This window comes from Ranitomeya variabilis, chromosome 2 (genome assembly GCF_051348905.1).
Source record: "Ranitomeya variabilis isolate aRanVar5 chromosome 2, aRanVar5.hap1, whole genome shotgun sequence".
Classification (NCBI taxonomy): domain Eukaryota; kingdom Metazoa; phylum Chordata; class Amphibia; order Anura; family Dendrobatidae; genus Ranitomeya; species Ranitomeya variabilis.
In genome coordinates, this window is record NC_135233.1 from 839,327,314 (window position 1) to 839,342,992 (window position 15,679).

Below are 15,679 nucleotides of genomic sequence, written 5' to 3' on the forward strand. Positions count from 1 at the left end.
TTTAATAGTTTTTTTTCTTCTTTTTTTGCAATTGGGTTTCATTAAAGGTTTTGTGCATTTTGGCTTTGATGTGGTCTATTGTGATAAATCAACCGAGAGAAGCTCAGGTAAAGGTTAAACTCGCATCATACCAGGCTGACGGATTCTCCGTTCACTCATTCTGCAGCCAGCAAGAGAAACTACAGCTAAAAATACAGAGCAAACTAATGAAATACAATGGCAAATATGATTTTTGGCCCCAAATAGATGCATTTAAGAAAAAAAAAATTGTTCTCAAAGGTGGGCAACCCCTTTAATATGTAACACACCAGTATCCTTCTCCAGTTAACCTCTAAATATATGCTAGATCTTAATTACCCAGGCATATTTCAAACAAACTTCTTCATTTATCATGAAATAAGGTTCCATGAAATCATAATTGGATTATTTCTAGCAGTAAAAAAATAAAATAAAAAAATAACTCAAACTTTAGAACATGGGGATTGTGTTCATGATCCATGTACCAATATGGAAGTCTGAGGCCTAATTAGCACACAGAAATACAAGACACATTATGTAAGGTTCTCATTTATTTCCAGTTTCTGTGAAAAGAGGTTCTGGGGAAGTTTTGTATGTCAGAATCATTAAATACTTAATAAAGAAAGCAAAAAGTATTTACAAATTTCATTCTTACTTGGTTTAATAATTACAAGAACCTCCAAAACATTTGGAAGGACAAATAACCAAAGGCTTTGCTTTCTCTATAAATACAGAATTTGCTAGGGTTGAGAGTCGCCTCTTTTCAACACATGGTGATCTGAATAGAAATAAAATGATCTACTCCACTCAGAAGGGAGATCTGATAAAAAAAAAAAAAAAAAAAAAAAGAAAAAAATCCATGAATTATTACAGATCAATTAGAAGTTCATTGTTTTATTGAAGGAAAAAAAAAAAAAAAGTATTCGGTCAGTGTCCTGAACCCCAGTATGAACTGGAGAACAAAACACGATTCAAAAATGGCTTGCTGCCATCTTCAAACCAAAAACAATTTGTAATAATTATATATATTTATATATATATATTTATATATCTATATTTCAGCCATAAAGAGCAATAGAGAAGCTCGAGTGCTCCGTCCCACTGAAGCATGAAGGCTCCAACTGCTCTTCAGGAAAAGGGAGGAGGAAAAAAAAAATCTGCACAAGTGAAAGGACTGCCTGTGTACCCCCCACTTATGTGACGTAGGGGGAACAGCTTTCCACCCCTCTTTCAGCAGTCCCAAAATACCTCAAGTATTCTGTATACTTACTAAGTGAAACCCCAAGAGATTGTTGCATTAACAGAAAAAAAATAAAACAACCATTGCCGACTGCCCGTGTGGCCAAGGCTTCTTTTTATCAACTGCCTGCAAATACCAGGTGCTAGGTTACCTCCCACCCTCTGTCAGGCTTTATCATTCAGCAAAGAGTCAATACATTCTCACAAATGCAAAATCATTGGGATTCATGTGTTTCTTTGTTAAAAGTCTGTTGGGGGAAAAAGAACAAAAACAATAAAAAAAAAAAAAAACTGGAAGCCCCAAAGAAAATGAGAGCAAGCATAAAGGCAAATTTCTAGTCCTTGTGATCAGTGTCAGATTCATCTTCTGCTTCTCGCAACCATGTGAAGAAGGCTGTGACTGATTTTAGGGCGACACCTTTGCCTTGCTGCTCCGATGGGTCCTTGCTAGATTCCCACTCGTAAAATGGTTCTTCCTTTATCACATCCTCGTCATATAACGCATCAAAGAACATCCTTAAGAGGTCTATGAGAGAACAACACTGGTTAGTATGTTACACAAATGTAAAACACAGCTAACAGCTCTTTTACTACATGTTCATTCTTTAATATCACGCCATCACATCCTCCCGCCCTGTACAGAAATTCTCCTTGCACTTAAAGAACCACACCAGCGTTTGGTTTTTCTCAAACGCTTTCTCAAAAGTAAAGGTCACAAGCTCTTAATGCAAGTCTATGAAAGCCAGCTCGAGGAGCTCATAGACTTGCATTGATAAGACACCTCTGGCTTGTTCCAGCAAACACTGGGGCAATGTGGCAGGTCACAAACTGCTGCAGACCAATAGGATCAGTGGCAATAGTAGGTAAAAGGTGTAATGATTGAGGGCAAGTTTAACCCTTTCTGACATTAGACGTACTATCCCGTCGAGGTGGGGTGGGCCCGTATGACCACCGACGGGATAATACGTCATATGCGATCGGCCGCGTGTCAGCTATCGCAACTGACATCCGGCATTATGTGCACATTAACCCCCGGTACACTGCGATCAAACATGATCGCAGTGTTCTGGCGGTATAGGGAAGCATCGCGCAGGGAGGGGGTTCCCTGCGTGCTTCCCTGAGACCCCCGGAGCAACGCGATGTGATCTCGTTGCTCCAAGGGTCTCTTACCTCCTCCTCGCTGCAGCAGGCCCGGATCCAAAATGGCCACGGCATCTGGGTCCTGCAGGGAGGTGGCTTCACAGCACCTGCTCAGAGCAGGCGCCAGGAAGCCTGGTTCTGTGCACGTCAGATCACCGATCTGACACAGTGCACAGCAAAGTGTCAGATCAGCGATCTTACACTATAACATGATGCCACATAGGCGTCATGGGTCGGATTGGCACGGGTTTTCATGACGCCTACGTGGCGTCATGGGTCGGGAAGGGGTTAAGATCTCCTCCTCCTCACTAATCATCAGTGACTGTACGTTACTGCAACTGAAAATGAATCCTGCAGTTTGTTGGTACCCGTTTAGTATGCTGTTATTTCTACAGTTTCCTATGTGGGGTCAAAGACCTAATGCTGCATGTCCAATATGGTCTCTGATGCACCCAATAACAGGATAATGATTGCACTTTCACATCTGTACCTGCCACCCAAACAATCCCACATCCCAATTAAAGAAAAGGCAACTTACTAGGGGGCTGATCAAGCTTCACAACAAGAGCTTGCAAGGCGTACAGAGCTTGTAGTTCCTTGGTTTCATTGTTAAAGTATTTTTGAAGCAGCTTAGCTCTGGTGTGGATCACGTTAACATCGACTCTACAAGGATTCTCAACTAAAAAAAAAATTATTAAATTAAAAAAGTCATTTTGAGACGCTACTAATAAATGTCTGTAAACCAAAGAATGAGACATTTAAAGATCCCACACTTACAGATAATAGCAGAGTTGCAAACAGAACCCATGAGCGTTCTGACAAATGTATTTGATGACAACTGTTGATCGGTCAAGCTGGCCTGTGGGAAAAGAGGAGTCAAATGGTTATTCCAAAGCATCTGACAGCTTCATAAGAAATCATTTTATCAACCCGTTTATAAATCAGATGCAGAAGTGAACTAAGCGCTTGCCCCTTCCTCGTTAGGCTACGTTCTCACAATTTTAATTGGATTTCAGAAGAGAAATGTATTTAATAAAAAAAAATAAAAATGGATGAATTGCTTAACTAATGCAAATGGGAACAGAGGGAGCCCCATTTATTATGGAGACCGCCTGGTTTCGGTTAGGTATCAGCTTTGGAACTGATGTATTGCATGCTGAACTTTTTTTTTTTTCATTCTAAACACGGAAACTTAATTGAGTTTATGAAGAAAAATTGGGGCTGATAATTCCACTTGAGAGGTTTGGCCTGTGTTCTCAGAGGATATGGGCGTTACCATCAATCATCAATTGTAAAAAGTGAAATAAAGCCTTTCACACTTGCAAATGAACGATGAAGTACTGTCTCCTACATTCTGCTTACATAATAGAACTTAGACGGACCCCATAAGAATCAACCTGTTCACATCAGTTATGCCACAGATCTGTTTCTGACGTACAGACAGAATAGACCGTATGGCGTAACACTGTTACTGCATGCTGCGTTTCCTTTACTCATGTCATTAATGGAACCTTTTTGTGTCCAAATCAGTCCAGCTCATGTCTAACAGGAGAATTCTTTTACGCGCGAGAGGACGGATGTTATCGATTTACAATTATAAAAAAAGGCAAGATAGCGTCTCTCCCATTCTTACTTCTATCCAGTCAAATATCTTCTGGTTACTACAGTTCTCTTTTAATAGTTTGGAGAGCATTTTTTCCAGCTCAGCTGGGGAGATGTCCTTTTTACTGGGCGTCTCGGACTCCTCTCCTAATGTGTATTCAAGTTTCTGCCATGAGAAAGAACAAGGTAAGGATGCTGTTCCCTTAATCCATAGCTTACAGACGCCACGGTAAACAGGAAACACACGGAGAAGTGCAGACAGTTTTCTACAGCCTTACATTGTCGCTGATAAACTTGTTCAGATCCTCATCTTTTGACAAGAACTCATTCCAGCTTAGACCCGATTCCTGCCACAGGGCACCCGCTTTCTTATGGGACTGAAACGGAAACAAGGTGGTTACAAGAGTCTGAAAGATCTAATAGTCTGCCAAATTTAGTGTCAGAAAACTCACCATTCCTTTACACTGCAAACCGAGGATCTCTGCTAGCAGCACACCAGCCTTCCCAATGGCAATTAATGGTTTGGTCAACTCTCTAAAAATACAAGAAACCTTTATTGTAAGATCCACACCAGACAGAAAATCAACATCCAACAAACTGAATTTGTGCATTACCTGAACAACTCTCCCATTGGGATTCCTCCCTCCGTCAAGACTGGACTGATGAGTTCGGCTAAGTACAGCCAGATATGAGGGATGTCTATCTCCATATCTTCAGCGACTTCAAGTACTTCTAGGACTCTGACATGAGAACAATTTGATAAACACGTAAGCGCATAACTCTTAGTAACAAATGTCAAAGTGAACAAAGAACAGCTGCCTTAACAGAAATCTGTCAGCAGGTTTTTGCTATGAAATCTCAGAGCAGCATGATATAAGGACAGATAAAATGACTCCAGCCATGTATCACTTACTGGTCTGCTTGGTGTAGTTAGGATAGAATCCCTGTTTTTCCTGCTGTAGCAGTGGTCAGAATGCGGAACTGTGTAAAACCCCGCCCACAGCCCTGATAGGCAGCTTCCGGTGAACACTGTCAGCAAGCTGCCAATCAGTGGTGGGGGCGGTGTTACACAGCTTAAGTTTTCTCTGCTGATAAAACACTGATTGTATTAAAACTATAGCAAGCTGCTGAGCAAACGAAATCAGGCTCTGAACCTACATTATATGCTGCTCACAGATTAAATAGCAAAAATCTGCTGATAGATTCCCTTTAAAGTGGCTGGTCCATAAACCACAATTATTACACATGTGCAGAATTAGGTCAGAAATGTATAAGGCTAGGTTCACATTGCGTTAAAGCAGCCCGTTCAACACAGTGTTGACGGGCTGCGTTAACGATATAGCATACACATCATCGCGCTATGCTACACTGCAGCCCGCGTCCGAGGCTCCATCACTGAATGACGGCACATCGCTAGTGCATGCCAATTATGGCATGCGTTGGCGATGTGCCCGATAATCGGGGTTAATGGCAGCGTTAACAGACTGCGTTACGCTGCGTTATGCAACGGTGTAACACAGTCCGTCTAACGGACCGCCATAACGCAATGTGAACCCAGCCTAATCGCCGGGACCCCCCTAGTCACAATAGGAGTCAGGTGCCCCTCTTTTAAAGGGCGACGGTCACACACATTGGTACATTGCCTAAGGGACGGAGAATGCCAAGCAATGTACTTGACTGTCAGAGGCAATGACAATAGAATATGAATGTAGTAGCAATGTGCATGCAGAGCCTTTTTTTTTTTTTTTTTTTTTTTTTAACCCCTTCAGCACCTTGGAATTTTCAGGGTTTTTTTGTTTCTTGCCCCCCTTCCCAAAGCCATAACTTTATTTTTCCATCAATGTGGCCATGTGAGGGCTTGTTTTTTTGCAGGACGAGTTGTACTTTTGAATGACACTATTTACTTTTGCAATATAGAGTACTAGAAAACTGGAAAAAAAAATTAAAAAAGGCTGCAAAATTGGAAAAATTAGTGCAATTCCACAGGTCATTACGAGTTTGCACATACCAAACATGTCTAGGTTCTTTTTTATTAAGAGGTGGAAAAAAAGTTTTTTGTTTTTTTTTTTTAAAAAAGGCGCCATTTTCCAACACCTGTAGCGTCTTCATTTTTTGTGATTTTGGGCTGGGTGAGGTCTTTTTTGCGCTCCAATCTGACATTTTTATTGATACCTTTTTGTTGTAGATACGATCTTTTGATGTAGATACCATCTTTTTTCATTTTAAAAAAAACTACACCACTACAGTTTACCAATCGGATTAATTATTTTTATATATTGATAGATTGGGCGATTCTGAAAGCGGCGATACCAAATGTGTGTATTTTTTATCTTCATTTTATTTTGAATGATGTGACTGGGGAGTGACTAACTTGTGTATTTTAATTTTTTTATTTTACTTTACGCTTGCTTCAGGAGACTAGAAGCTGCGATCATTCAGCCCTGCTCTGTGTAGCAGAAATGCTCTCTTGTTATCCAGAAATGACAACCACAGGGGTCTCCTGTGGACCCTGGGTTTTCATGCCAAGCCATGGGCGCCAATGGGTGGGGTTTGTGATGCGCTTTCCAGCGCAAGTATGTTAAATGCCGCTGTCAGAGATTGACAGTGCCATTTAACATTAGCAGCCGTGGGTGGATCGGGATTCCACTCGTGGGAGTTAGGGGCACAAGTCCGCTGATAAAATGAGCTGACAGGTGCCGGAAAAGCTGCGGGCTTATCGCCGGAGCCCACAGCAAACAGGGGGAGCCAACCTTGGACGTACCTATACGTCTAAGGTGGTAAAGGGGTTAAGAACAGTTACCAATAGTACAAGTTTTGATAAATGCCTGCAAGACATATTCCTTTTGCAATGACCATGGAAGTCATGCCATTAGGTACAATCTAGAGGTGTATAATCTTCCACTCATAATATTCACACTACGAATAATGTAAAAAATAAATAAAAATCAATCTTATAAACAAAAATGATAAAATACCCCTTATAATACTGTTCCTTAGTTAGTGCGCCAGTCTTGACCAGCGAGAACAATAGAAGCCCCATGTGTTCCCTGGCAATGGTGCTTCTCTCCAACGTGGACTCGATGCTGTTTCGTACAAAGATGAACAGCAGCGAGGGGCTGTCAAGCTCTTGCACACATTGAAGCGCCTCCTGCAGAGACAGAAAACTGTCAGAACTGACCAGCAGAGACAACAGATCTACAACTCCCGAAAAGGTACCTCACCTTCATATCATTAATATGGAGATACTCTTCTATGATCGATTTGGATTTCTTTTCCAATTCTTCCTCTGACAAAGCAGGTTTGGAGGCTGCAACCGGGGCAGCAACTGATGTTGGGGGCTCAAGTTTAACTGAAAAGCAAGGGGTAAAAAGTATTAAAACAGTGAACAGAAAAGTAAGAGACCCATACGGAAAGGCGCTCACTGCCCAAAACACTTACTGCTGTCCTTGCTGCGATCCCTGGGTTCAGTCATACTGGCTACTTTCCTCACGGCTTCCTGTGGAATCTGTCTATCTCGCTCTCGGCTGTGGTCTTCTGTCTCTTTACTAAAACTCCTCTTTGTAATTACAGCCCTTGCCCGATCTGGGCGGCCAGAACGTTCAAAAAGATCCCCTTTGTCAAACCTCTCGGCTCTCTCAAATCTGTCCCCCCTGTCCTTGTCAGCGCGGTCACGGCTTGAGCTTCCTCTGTGGAGGAGAAGGGAGGATGTTCTTTTCAGCATTTTGTAACAGTCATCAGCGTTTATAGTAACGGTCGACCCATTTCATATTACAATCTTCTTGTTAAATAAAAGTTTTTTCCAGTTAGAAAATAAACAATTTACAAATAAGTACAGACAGGAGTATTAAACGAGCTGGAAACTCTGTGATCATGTCTGAAAAGCAGCGCAAAAAAAAAATCTGCATATTGCCATCGCAAAAACTTCCTTCTCAAAATTGTAAAACAATTAACAGTAAAAGTTTTGATGTGGTACAACCAGACACATCGGCTTACCTCTGCACGGCTCGTCTGGCGTCCTGGCTCTCCGCAGATGCAGACTGCTGCAGGGCAGAGAACCTATTCAGCGTACTGGTTGCCGGCCGGCCAGATTCTGGTGCTAGATGGAAAGTTTCAGAATTATAACATGCTGATAAAAGGACAGTCATTCCTCACATAACAGCATATTACTGACTTACCGGATTCAGGAGGCTTTGCTCCAGTTCCTCCACTGCTCCCCTTCCCCCAACTCAAACGGCCTCCGGGTGCCAGTAATTGATTAGAATCAATGGCACCAAGCTATTAGGGAAAGAGTGCTACATTTACTATACAGCAAATACATGTATGTATAGAGCAGAAAAGGGGTTATGGTTTCCAAGGGAAAAACAAAAACCTGGCACGCCAGAAGTTCTCAGGCAAAAGAGGTGGGCAATCACAAGCGGATGTCATAACATTAGTAATGGCATGCGCTATAAAAGACGCTCACCTTTGTAATCTTGGTGATCCTACTGGTATCAATAGGACGGCTTCCTTTACTAATGGGCACAGTATTCCAGCCATCATCGTTTGGTTGACTGCCACGTCCACCCGTGGGTCGTCCTGGTGGCTCTCGTCTCTTGTTGTCTTGCTTAGACATTAGCTGTTGTACCTTAACTTGCTCGCGTTGCTTTTCCATCTCGGCATCTTTATGGATCTGATCTATAGTCTTAGGGCCCTGATCTGCACGACGAGGTATCCAGTTGCACTAGAGAGGGTAATGAAAAGGAATACAAACATGTTATTCACCCCCCTCCTGACAAGGCCATTTTATTATATCTAGATTATATATATTTATATCTTTATACGATATGGAGTGTATTTTATACATTGAGAACCTTTACAGCTTTTACACATGAAATTAATCACAATAGGTTGATCAATTTCTAAACATCTACTAGCAGTATGATAATCAGGACATTCTCAAATTATGCATTGCCTCAGACGTTGAACACTGCTCATCATGTATGCATTTTGGTTATGCACTTGAAACTGATATTAAAACGTTATCATTGTACTGTGTGCATTGGCACTTTACAGAGGCTTAAAATAATGATATAGGACCTTAACAGATTTGTATTTTTACATATGTGGGGATTCATATCACTGATTGTACAGATTTTTCTACTCCCCCCTGTCCTGAATCTTGTGACTAAGCGGATTTATTTCAAACAATATTTGTCAATGTATTGATGAACTACCCCTTTATACTAGGATATAAAATCCATATTAGGGCTATTAGCACTCTTCAATAATTTACCTTATTTTTTTTAACTTGTATGTTTGTGTGTTAATAAAGGATTTGTTTAAATTTGAAGTGGCATTAGCTTCCTTTACTTATAGGTTTTCTTTAATTTTTGGGAGTGCCAACAAAATTGTGGCCATAAATAGGTTCCAGCATAATCACAGTATTTCTGTATATAGTACAAGTCACAGAGGCCGAGGATATAAACACCAGCCAGAAGTGGACGTTCACAGAAGTACCTTCATGACAGGCACGGGGTCTTCAGCTGACCCCTGGTTGTCAAATCAATTCATCGGTGAATCACGATCGCATCACAGAGGCACTGATGAATAGAATGGCAACATAACACGACACCTGCAAGAATAAATATCTTACCAATCTTAAATCAAGGACATCTTGAAGCATAAACCGGATACGAGAAGACGTTTTCCTTTCCTTGATTATTTTGTCAACCTGGTTAAAGTACTGATCCATGCGAGGCTGTTGAAAGAAACACTTGCATTAAACGCCACTGAGACATTATTGTAAGTTTACATGAAGAGTAACAAAATTACAATGATCTTGGCAGGGGAACAAAAAAAAAGACCTATACTACAGAGCTCACTTATACCTTTCAAGGGAAAAATAAAAAGAAAACATTTTTTACATGAACAAAATGAAGATAAAAAAAATTTAAAAGGAGCCAATAAAGGCAATGGATAGTCTTACCTTCGCTCTTTCAAAGTCCAAGTCCTTCCCAATTGTGGACAACAGCCGACAAAGGCACTCCAAGGACTCCTCATCATGGTTCTTCAGTAATTTTACGACACAATCGTGCATAATGGCTTCTGTTAACATTTTTAATTTGAAAAGCTCACCAATAAATTTAATATTACCAAGGGATCTGCGCCTAGCACTATCCCTGGCTTCTACGAGCTCGTCATTAAGTCGTGACTTTTCTTCTGGCTGGAAACAAAGAAAATAAATGTGCTTAGCATTATGGACCATGGCGCCTGTTTAGTACCTTAAGGAGAAACTCAATACAACAATATCTGACAGCATAAAGTGGAACAAACAGGCTGAACAAATACCGTAGAAGCAGCATCCATCTCCTTCTGCTTCTTCTCAAACACCTCATCATCATCCTTGTCCTTCTCAAACTCCTTCTGGCAGCGGTTCAATAGCAGCTTGCGGAAATTGACAGTCACTCCCGGCTTGTCTGTAGTTGGGACCTTAAGCTGAAAAAAGGAAAAACAAAATGTTAAAGAAGGAAACTAATAAAACTTAACACGTCTGACCATACCAAGCAGAAAAGATGGACTTCTATGACACCATATATGACGACAGAAGTCACCCTCACTAGTTGTGCAATACGTAAAGCCAAAACGAATGCGCCACTTTTTCAGCTTCCATTTCAATAAGCAGTTTTATATCTTTTATCCCAAGCCTTTTAGCTAAGCGCCCCCAGGCTCTGATGTATGGCACTGTATAAACCAACTGAATTGTACGTCAAGGGAAAAAAAATACATACTGCAAATCTGTTTGTTTTTTTTATTGTGGAGTGGCTTTGCATATAAACTCATGTCAGCCCAACAGTGGTCACAAGGACACACTTGGCCTCAGTCAGGTGCATGAAGCCTTCTGGATGTGTTTAGCATATTTTAAACAACTTTAAAAGGTTGCTCAATTATGCATTTTGGACACCAAAAAAAAAAAAATTAAAAATTGCTTAGAATATTCTTACAGCTATTAGCTACTACCTTTCTGCCAGCTGACGGAATAGTACGTCAGCTGGCAGATCCCCTGCTTTAAGGTGGGCTCCGGCGGCGAGCCCACCTTAAAGCCGCGACATGTCAGCTGTTCTGTACAGCTGACATGTGCGCGCAATGAGCGCGAGCGGAATCGCGATCGCCCGCGCCCATTAACTAGTTAAATGCCGCCGTCAAGCGCTGACAGCGGCATTTAACTAGCGCTGCCGGCCGCGCGGCCGGAAGTGCTCGCACTGCTGACCCCCGTCACATGATCGGGGGTCAGCAGTGCATCGCCATAACAACCAGAGGTCTCCTTGAGACCTCTATGGCTGTTGATGGCCGATTGCTTTGAGCGCCACCCAGTGGTCGGCGCTCAAAGTACACCTGCCTTTCTGCTACATAGAGGTGATCTGTGCTTCACCTCTATGTAGCAGAGCCGATCGAGTTGTGCATGCTTCTAGCCTCCTATGGAGGCTATTGAAGCATGCCAAAATGAAAAAAAAAAAGTGGTTAAAAATATAAAAAAAATACAAAAATATATAAAAGTTCAAATCACCCCCTTTCGCCCCAATCAAAATAAAACTATTAAAAAAAAATCAAACCTACACATATTTGGTATCGCAGCGTTCAGAATCGCCCGATCTATCAATAAAAACAAAGGATTAACCTGACCGCTAAATGGCGTAGCGAGAAAAAAAATCAAAACGCCAAAATTACGTTTTTTTGGTTGCCGCGACATTGCATTAACGGGCGATCAAAAGAACGTATCTACACCAAAATGGTATCATTAAAAACGCCAGCTTGGCACGCAAAAAATAAGCCCTCACCCGACCCCAGATCATGAAAATTGGAGACGATACGGGTATCGGAAAATCGCGCAATTTTTTTTTTTTAAGCAAACTTTGGAATTTCTTTTCACCACTTAGATAAAAAATAACCTAGACATGTTAGGTGTCTAAGAACTCGAAATGACCTGGAGAATCATAATGGCAGGTCAGTTTTAGCATTTGGTGAACCTAGCAAAAAAGCCAAACAAAAAACAAGTGTGTTTTTTTGCAATTTCATCACACTTGGAATTTTTTTCCTGTTTTCTGTTACACGGCATGGTAAAACCAATGGTATCGTTCAAAAGTACATCTCGTCCCGCAAAAAATAAGCCCTCACATGGCCATATGGACGGAAAAATAAAAAAGTTATGGCTCTGGGAAGGAGGGGAGCGAAAAACAAAAACGAAAAAAGCTCCGGGGGTGAAGGGGTTAAAGAAAAGCTGTCGAAGAAAATGACCTCTTATCTGCAGGCAGGAGATTGTAGAGCAGGACGAATGGATCAGATTGATGTACACTTTTTGTGGAAAAAGTTGTAGTAAAAGTTGCATTTTATTCATTGAAATCTCTGGCATTTGTATGTAGGAGTCCAGTAGGAGGTCCTATTTCATGATTGACAGTCTTTGCTATGTGACAGTGCTTGGAGAAATAGCTGTCAATCACTAGGCCCAGGGATTTCAATGAATAAAATACAAGTTATACTGAATCTGCTCCATCACAGCTATATAATCATTTTGCTTGGCTTCTTCTGCCAGGCTGTCCACAGATTAGACTGCATACACAACGCGGCAGTTCACACCAAGGTATATGAACTTAATAAAATAAAGAATAAGATTACAGAACTGGCAGACTTACCCCCATAAGGCATCGGCACATATTGGCATATGCAACAGAGAAATTTGGCTCAGAGATGGCCTTCTCAAATATTAGGTCAATAACACCCTTCAGTCTATCCTCGGTGTCTATGGCCAAGTCCGTGACTTGCTTCATTAGCTGTTGGAACATCTGTGGGGTCAGCTTGTTGAGGATACTGCGCACTCTGCGGAACAGTTCCTGTAAAGGGAGGACATGGTGTGAATCAGAGTCGAGACATTCGCCATCCATGTAGAAATCTGGATTTAAGTTAAAAGGTACAAAATTGAAAGATCTCCAATATTTAATACTGTGCTTCGAAGAGCAATAACGACAATTTACAAGTAAAATACTGATGATATACTGGGCGAAAATTCGATGATAACATTCATAATATTTATTTTCTTCTAAATAATGGCTATATTGGTACAAATGCAAAGGCACGACTTACCCGGGTCTTTAAATTTTCTGGATCATCTTCATCGCTGGCCCTCTTATTTATTGGTTTCCAGGCCTTCTCAGCCTTATTCAACTGTACATTTTCATTTAATGACACAGCAGCAATGATTTTTCGTGGCTCTTTTCTGGGTCCCTGTTGAGACCGACGAGCACCACCAAGATTTGCTTGCTGAATCCCCCAAAAAAAAAAAAAAAAAAAAAAGTGTCAGAAAGAATGGACACCAATTTGAGGACTCACTTCCCAAAGATAAACTTTATGACAGATTAAAACTTACCGGCCCACGATTTCCCATAGCAGGACGACCTAAATTGGCAAATGACGGTGTAAAGTCTGGCCCACAATTCATACCGGTTAATCTTGCAGGATCTAGGGGCCTAAGGGGGTTTTTGTTTGCCTGTTAGAAAAATAACTGGGGTTAAAAACTGAAAAAACAAGGGGCGGCGGGAAAAACAAAAACAAAAAAAAGGTCCTACCTTGTCTAACACTACATCGGTGATTTGAGGCAGACCCTCTGGCTTCTGCATGCTTGCCACAATAAACTGAAAGCCAAGTAAGAATTCTCGGTCATAACTTTTCTTCTCCTCGGGATTCAAAGGTTTCCATTGTTCTGTAGAGAAAGGCAAATCTGGTGAAATGTTTAATTGAATGTCCAATACTACAAAGTTGATCGGATCCAAAAGTGTCAGGGACAAAGCTTGCACGTCATGTCATGCAGAGGTCTTTTTCGCTATGATGAAAAATCAGGGAATGTTAAGGATGTTTTATTTCTGCCACAGACAACGGCTGAAAAAAAATTATTAATAGCTGTGGCAGGAGACATCTGTCTAGATAATTTTCAAGGGAAAACAAAAACTACATTACAAATTCAGTACAGACCGTTTACAAAACCAAAGAGACCAAAAATCTAAATCTTAAACAAACCAGTCAATATTTAGTTAGCTGATCATTCTTAACCCCTTCATGACCCAGCCTATTTTGACCTTAATGACCTGGCCGTTTTTTGCAATTCTGACCAGTGTCCCTTTATGATGTAATAACTCGGGAACGCTTCAACGGATCGTAGCAATTCTGAGATTGTTTTTTCGTGACATATTGGGCTTCATGTTAGTGGTAAATTTAGGTCGATAATTTCTGCGTTTATTTGTGAAAAAAATGGAAATTTGGCGAAAATTTTGCAATTTTCACATTTTGAATTTTCATTCTATTAAACCAGAGAGTTATGTGACACAAAATAGTTAATAAATAACATTTCCCACATGTCTACTTTACATCAGCACAATTTTGGAAACAACATTTTTTTTTGCTAGGAAGTTATAAGGGTTAAAATTTGACCAGTGATTTCTCATTTTTACAACAAAATTTACAAAACCATTTTTTTTAGGGACCACCTCACATTTGAAGTCAATTTGAGGGTCCTATATGGCTGAAAATACCCAAAAGTGACACCATTCTAAAAACTGCACCCCTCAAGGTGCTCAAAACCACATTCAAGAAGTTTATTAACCCTTCAGGTGTTTCACAGCAGCAGAAGCAACATGGAAGGAAAAAATGAACATTTAAATTTTTAGTCACAAAAATGATCTTTTAGCAACAATTTTTTTATTTTCCCAAGGGTAAAAGGAGAAACTGGACCACGAAAGTTGTTGTTCAATTTGTTCTGAGTACGCTGATACCTCATATGTGGGGGTAAACCACTGTTTGGGCGCACGGCAGAACTCGGAAGGGAAGGAGCGCCATTTGACTTTTTGAATGAAAAATTGGCTCCAATCTTTAGCGGACACCATGTCGCGTTTGGAGAGCCACTGTGTGCCTAAACATTGGAGCTTCCCCACAAGTGACCCCATTTTGGAAAGGAGACCCCCCCCAAGGAACTTATCTAGATGCATAGTGAGCACTTTAAACCCCCAGGTGCTTCACAAATTGATCCGTAAAAATGAAAAAGTACTTTTTTTTTTTTTCACAAAAAAATTCTTTTAGCCTCAATTTTTTAATTTTCACATGGGCGACAGGATAAAATGGATCCTAAAATTTGTTGGGCAATTTCTCCTGAGTACGCCGATACCTCATATGTGGGGGTAAACCACTGTTTGGGCGCATGGCAAGGCTCGGAAGGGAAGGCGCGCCATTTGACTTTTTAATGGAAAATTAGCTCCAATCGTTAGCGGACACCATGTCGCGTTTGGAGAGCCCCTGTGTGCCTAAACATTGGAGCTTCCCCATAAGTGACCCCATTTTGGAAACTAGACCTCCGAAGGAACTTATCTAGATGTGTGGTGAGCACTTTGAACCCCCAAGTGCTTCACAGAAGTTTATAACGCAGAGCCATGAAAATAAAAAATAATTTTTCTTTTCTCAAAAAATTTTTTTTAGCCCTGAATTTTTTATTTTCCCAAGGGTAACAGGGGAAATTTGACCCCAATAGTTGTTGTCCAGTTTCTCCTGAGTACGCTGATACCCCATATGTGGGGGTAAACCACTGTTTGGGCACACGTCGGGGTTCGGAAGGGAAGTAGTGACGTTTTGAAATGCAGACTTTGATGGAATGCTCTGCGGGCGT

At 41.0% G+C, this 15,679-nt stretch overlaps 1 protein-coding gene across 3 annotated transcripts in view; it reads right to left on the reverse strand.

Annotated features, from left to right (window-relative positions):
* Positions 1–551: 551 nt before the first annotated feature.
* Positions 552–15,679, reverse strand: part of EIF4G1 (eukaryotic translation initiation factor 4 gamma 1) — a 108,960-nt gene continuing 93,832 nt past the window's right edge. For all 3 annotated transcript variants that reach the window (XM_077290114.1, XM_077290113.1, XM_077290112.1), the window contains 20 exons: positions 13,596–13,729; positions 13,397–13,516; positions 13,114–13,290; positions 12,666–12,863; positions 10,327–10,473; positions 9,965–10,201; positions 9,632–9,736; positions 8,462–8,719; positions 8,175–8,274; positions 7,993–8,095; positions 7,438–7,685; positions 7,221–7,348; positions 6,975–7,147; positions 4,614–4,739; positions 4,452–4,533; positions 4,278–4,376; positions 4,031–4,165; positions 3,175–3,256; positions 2,936–3,076; positions 552–1,783 (listed from right to left, as the gene is read on the reverse strand). In XM_077290114.1, coding sequence (XP_077146229.1) covers positions 1,593–1,783; positions 2,936–3,076; positions 3,175–3,256; positions 4,031–4,165; positions 4,278–4,376; positions 4,452–4,533; positions 4,614–4,739; positions 6,975–7,147; positions 7,221–7,348; positions 7,438–7,685; positions 7,993–8,095; positions 8,175–8,274; positions 8,462–8,719; positions 9,632–9,736; positions 9,965–10,201; positions 10,327–10,473; positions 12,666–12,863; positions 13,114–13,290; positions 13,397–13,516; positions 13,596–13,729 — 2,984 coding nt within the window. In that variant the 3' untranslated portion in view covers positions 552–1,592. The remainder of the gene's footprint in view (positions 1,784–2,935; positions 3,077–3,174; positions 3,257–4,030; positions 4,166–4,277; positions 4,377–4,451; positions 4,534–4,613; positions 4,740–6,974; positions 7,148–7,220; positions 7,349–7,437; positions 7,686–7,992; positions 8,096–8,174; positions 8,275–8,461; positions 8,720–9,631; positions 9,737–9,964; positions 10,202–10,326; positions 10,474–12,665; positions 12,864–13,113; positions 13,291–13,396; positions 13,517–13,595; positions 13,730–15,679) is intronic.